Source organism: Perca fluviatilis, chromosome 9, assembly GCF_010015445.1.
Source record: "Perca fluviatilis chromosome 9, GENO_Pfluv_1.0, whole genome shotgun sequence".
In the NCBI taxonomy this organism is placed as follows: Eukaryota; Metazoa; Chordata; class Actinopteri; order Perciformes; family Percidae; genus Perca; species Perca fluviatilis.
In genome coordinates, this window is record NC_053120.1 from 12,938,097 (window position 1) to 12,944,096 (window position 6,000).

Consider the following 6,000-nt stretch of genomic DNA (forward strand, 5'->3'; position numbering starts at 1 on the left):
ACAAAATAACTTTAATAATTTTTTTTCATAATATGGGCACTCTTATTTAACCTTGTGATAATAATGCAATAGTTTGTGGATTCCCACAGGGACAGTGATTTTGCATTCAGCCTCTTTTTTGTAGCTGTAATCCCAGAGGGTTGATAAGAAAAGGAATCTGCTCAGCAACACCTGGAACAAAAATCTATCTCTATAAAGGAACTCTGCCAATACTCTTTCTCAGGAGATGGTTTTCCGTTATTGGATCCAAATCCTCTGCATTCCTCCTGATCTAACCTCTCCGTCTCTGCTTCTTTCTCCCTACAGAGGATTTTCAACTCGTTTGTGTATACTGAGAAGACATCAAACGGAGAGACAGAAGTGCAGCAGGTGAGTAACAGGCTTCTCCTTTCGTGTGTGTGTGTGTGTGTGTGTGTGTGTGTGTGCGCGTGTGTGTGTGTGCGCGCGCACGTACCTGCATGCTTGGATGGCACCATGGATTGTGTCTGTTTGGGTGTCTTGTGTGTCGTTCAATACAGCAGCAATGAACAGACACACTCGCCATCAGAGGAAAAAGGGGGTTTATTAAAATTCTGCGGCTGCTGTCTCATTGTCTTTGAAGTTCTCGGTCTGTTTTTCCACTTGTCTGTGAGCTGTCTGTCTCCCTCCCTCTGCTCACAATATGAGTGCAGAGCTGCAGTAAGACAGAATAAGAAGGCTTGAGGGAGAGAAGGGCATCTTTTTGATGAACTTAAATCCACAAGTCAAAATGTATGTGAGCCATTTTAGTCCCAGATTGGAAAAAAAAAAAAAAACTATCTTTAGAATATCTGGCGTCCAGCATCTGCGTCAAAGAGGAAGAGTGGCGGTAAACACTGACTGGTAAACAGCCACCAGCAAGAACAGCCAGGTGGATGTTTGTTTGCATTTCTCCTGTGACTATGTTTCTGTGTGTTTATCAGGGTATCCATCTGTGTGAAATATATAATACCTCTCACCTTGCAGCTATTTACTATTCCAGAGGCAGCTCCAAATTGGCCTTGAAGCATTGCTGTTTCTTTTTTCAATGGTGGCGTAGCCTTTACCTTCGTAACTTGCACAAAAATAGTATTTGTATACAACCCCTAGTATGTCCACACTATGAAGAGTTCATCGTGATAATCGTAACCTGTTTTGCAAGTCTTTCTTAGTTCTAAACACATTTCCATTTAGAGAACCCTTAAATACAATACTTCTTAGGTGTTGAATTGATATTACATGGATTAAGTGTGCAGAGCAGCACTGACTTCACGTCCTGGTTGGAATAGTTTAACAGCTCATAGAGTGGCCATACATTCTAGCTGCAACCCCCCTGAGGCAGATGCCAACTAATTCAGATGACAGCTCTGGCATAGTTGGCTTGTGTGTTCTCTCTGGGCATAGGGGGCTGTGTCCATGAGCCAAAGTGAGACTCAATTTGGAGTGGGTCTGCAGAGGAAGAGAGAGCAGGGAGCGACGACAAGGAGACAAGTTTCTCCTCAGGATATTCATTATTTAGAGAGAAACGCAGACATCTGTCCCCCTCTAATGACACAAGCTCTCCCTCACTCGGTCTCTGTCATTGAGTCTGTTCCTGTCTATTCTATCGTTTTACTCTTTGACGTGCTGTCAGTGAATATCTGAATTGAAACTGCTTGCTGCTGTTGTATGTTATAATGCTGGTCCCACATTCACATGCATGCAATGCTGTGGCTTAGCAATGGGTTGTTTTAACAAAGTAATATCCATGAGTTCTATGAGTTAAAATAAAGATATGAATAAAGATCAGGCTTTATACAGCCGATGCAATCCAAAAAAATCCATAATCCAATCAAAAAAAGAAATCATGAGCTAGCAGATCAACGCTTGATAAACCTACTGATAAGTAATTATTATGGAGAATTAAACTGCTGTCTTGGCCAGGTCAATCCTGTGAAAGATCATTTTAATCTCAGTGAGGCCTTTTCCTGGTTGTAATATATTTTTTTTTTACATTGAGTCTAAAAGTTAAAGGACAATTCCAGCGCAAAACGAACCTAGGGGTTATTAACTGATGTGTACCTACTCTGTCGCTCTCTGGGACATGTTTTCATGCTAATCGAATGAGTTTGGAGCTTTGACGAGGCTACCGCGGACCTCTGGTTAGCTTACAATGCTAGTATTTGGGGCATGGGGACACCCAAATTACATCATTATTTAATACCACTAAAAAGGCTCGAAATAGCACCACACCTTAACGTTAGCATAATTAGGGTCCCTAAATGTGAACCAAAGCATTGACAACATTGTAAGTGTACAGATAGTTTATTAAAAAGATAGATTATAAAGACAGTCGCGTTTACTTGCGGGAGACATCTTGGAAACCAGTCATGACTAGTCGAAAAACGAGCGCCGTGCAAATAAGACTGAGATTCCCATACTGTCAATGGAGATTCCATGTTGCACGGCGTTCGACTAGTCATGACCGGTTTCCAAAATGGCTCCCGCAAGTAAACATGAACGCGACTGTCTTTATAATCTATCTTTTTAAAAAACTATCTGTACACTTAGCTGTCAACTGCCCGATTCACATTTAGGAACCCAATTATGCTAACGTTAAGGTATTGGTGTCAACCCCATTTGCAATATTAATATCTATTTAATGTAGTGAGTGTCCCTATACTAAATACTAGCATTATCTAACCAGCGGTCGCTTTACGTCAAAACTTCAAACTCGATTAGATGTAACATGCTCAAGCTCACATAGTAGTACATCAGTACATTCTAGATACTTAAGCGTGAATTGTCCTTTAATATTTTAAGGAGTACTACACTTAGCCATATCCTAATAGGATTGGATGTACCCACATTAGGAGTGCTATATCAGTTTGGTATACAACACTGTTTATTTGTGTGGGAGTGTTACGGCTATCAGTCACAGCCCAGGTAGATGCAGTCTTGACAAGGTGACATTTAAGAAATGGAAGGAAAAGGACAACCAAAAATGGTTCCATTCAAGTGAGAAATTAGATTTTGATTATTTCACCATTTCTTTGTCAGGTCTACACTACTGACATGTTGTGTTCCCCATGTTATCTGTTTACTGCATTTACTCTTTTCTTCGAGGATATCAGTTATGGGTATTATAAACTAAATATATCTCACTTTTTCTTGGTATATAAAATTAAATTTAAACAAACAATCCACAGCATCAGCCTGATATCAAATTAACAGTTAATTCATCTTGTTATAAGACATGTTTTGTGAGTTAATTCTAGAAAATAGAAGTGTCTGGGTCTCATATTGGTATCACTAAGATCATTGTCTTTTGATCATGCTATTATGGTGTTATTTCTTCTATTGTAAACTGACACAGCTTTGCATGATATACTTGTGAGCAGGAGGTTTCCCCCCCCCCCATTTTAGCATTGAAAGACATTTCCTTTATCAAATCATGCTAAGAAGTTCACATCACCTTCGGTAGGGCGAACAAAGTAAGCAGTGTGCAAGTTTAACACAACTTTCAATGGAAACAATGTGTCCCCTTCTCACCAGTGAAAATGCACTAATTCAATAACGAAATTAGTGAATCCAAGGAGAAGCGGGACATGTGCAGTCAAGTTTCCGCTGTGAAGTTTATTAGTTCTGCAGAACTCGACTAGCATCCCTGTTATACTCCCTATATTAACCTCATCCCAAAGTAAGTCCTGGTCTTGCCATAAACACCAGTAACTGTGGTCGAAGGCTGCCTGGCTAACCTTAAAACTTCCAGGATGAGACGTCTGGGTGAGCCGCTGCATTCACTCCGGTTCTGCGGCTGAACCAACCCCACTGGGTGCTGTAAACTCTAAAAGCTGATTGGACGGATCGGAGAGAGGAGCCCTGTGTTTTGGAGTGTGTGTGGTTAATCTGCAGAGCGCAGGTTTGCTTCGGTTGCATGGTGGCAAGACTGTAGGCAATTTAAGCTTTAACTTGCACGGCTTCGAAGTGTCTGGTTTCTCTTAAGTCACTCTGTTAAAAGTCCAGTCTTACTTTCTTTCTCTGTCCCCCCCCCCCCTCCCGCCCCCACCAGCTATGGAAACACTCCTCAGCTGAACACTGGCCCATTTCCCCCTTTTTAATACAAAGTCCACTGCAGCTAATTGCCATGCCGCTATGCATGGACAGTACTGTGTGTGGGGGGAGTACCATGTTTGTGTGTTTAACTTGATGTCCGTGTGTGAGAGCGCACATGTTAGTGTCTTGGTGTGTGTGTGGGTGTGTTCCTTGTGGTTGAGTAGGAGTAATTGTGGGCTGCGCCTCAGGCCCCTGTTAAACCACTAATAGGAATAGCGGCCGGCTGATTAGGTGTACAAGCGGTCAGTGGGTCGCGGTACATTTCCCTGTTCCTGGCTTGAATCGCAGTCCTTTTGCAGGCACCGGTAATTATGGGATGTGAACAAAGGGGCTCCAGTTACTGTGGAAATAAGACTTTCTCTGTATTCAAAAAGGCTGAGAAGGTAACTTACAATTGCTTTGGAAAGTATTTAGACCACAGACATTTTTTTTTTTTTGGGGTGTTATTGTTGCCACCAATGTGCACATACCCCTTGATGAGACATTTTTGCAATTAATCTGAAATCTAAATTAAAAAACGTAATTTACCCACGTATTCTGACACTTTGTACAACTCTCTGAATTCAGTTCAGGGGCATCCCTTATCCTTTAACCAACCGTGAGGGCTTTAGAAGTTGATTAGACCTCGCCGGTCAAATTCAGTTAAGTGGTCATGATTCTGCCAACTCACATTATACTGTAGTATGAGTATTTTGGCCCTTTTGATTTACTAGCAAAGGCTTAGTATATTTTTTCAAAGTTCAAACAAAATAACTTAATTTATACCCAAAAAAACATTGAAACAAGCCCAATTCTTTTAACTTAACAAATGGCCAACTGGATGGCCGTCATCGCCATTCAGAGAGCTACACTGCTAGCACGGCTTAAAAAGACAGTTTGAGAGAGAAGTTCAAACTGCTGACTTTCTAACGGCACACTTGTTGGATTTTTGTTTCGGAAACTTTGTCGGACGCAACCCCCATTTCCAGTTGATGCACACTGAAGCTTTTAGGTTACATTAAGCTGAAAAACATTAGATACCATAGACAAGAGTTTGACCAAAGGTATTGTGAAAAAGATAAAGTACAGTAAACAAAGAAGCTGGATTAACAGAAAGACTTTCCCTTGTGCCAGGAAGAAACCAAGCATCACCAGCAGAGATCAACATAAAGTCCCCTTAGGAAGGAGCCGAAAACACAGTTAATCTAGTGAACATACACTTGAAGGGCACTGGAGTAAAAGTAAAAAAACAAAATACATAACCGTTAGAACAACAGTAAATGAGCAACACATTAGCCTCAGAAAGCTAGTATAATGGCTATCTTGGTTAGCTGTAAACTGGTCACAGATCAACTATATGAGCAAATCACCAATCACAAAACAGCTCTTACACAATGAGCATCTACAGAGAATGTTTCCACCACAGACATTTGGGGAGTAGATAAAAGATGATTGGTAATATTTGCTTAGTCACAATTAACAAAACGGTGGATGTAACAGTGTCCATTAAGATGCAGAGGTTAAATAAATCAGATTTCTGTAGTGTTGTACTAAATCGTATCAAAACATTACATCCCAACAACTCCATGCTCACCACATCATTCAAAGCTCTTACATGTTTCACAGATTTTAGATGGGAAGGTAATCTAAAGGTAACTGGCTCTAACTAGTAATTAGTTGTTTAGCAGATTGTGAGTAAATTCAGTGGATCAAGCTTTCAAATGGATGGAATACAGGTGGATAATCTGTAACAGATTACATGCATGTGATGTTTCAGATTAAGTGGATGTGAGTCAAAAGTGGATGTCCCCAAAAGAAAGCAAGAACAGGAATCTGTTGTAAAGAGGTGGTGGTGGTGCGCTTGTTATTAATATCCTCCTCCCCCCCCCACCCCCAGGAGGCGGCTGCAGAGCTGGTTATTAGTTTTCC

General features: G+C 41.0%; 1 protein-coding gene across 2 annotated transcripts in view; it reads left to right on the plus strand.

Moving 5' to 3' along the window:
* The window catches only part of cachd1 (cache domain containing 1), a 98,478-nt gene that overhangs the window by 41,810 nt on the left and 50,668 nt on the right, over positions 1 to 6,000 (plus strand). For both annotated transcript variants that reach the window (XM_039811947.1, XM_039811948.1), the window contains exon 2: positions 307 to 369. In XM_039811947.1, the coding sequence (XP_039667881.1) occupies positions 307 to 369 (63 nt within the window). The remainder of the gene's footprint in view (positions 1 to 306; positions 370 to 6,000) is intronic.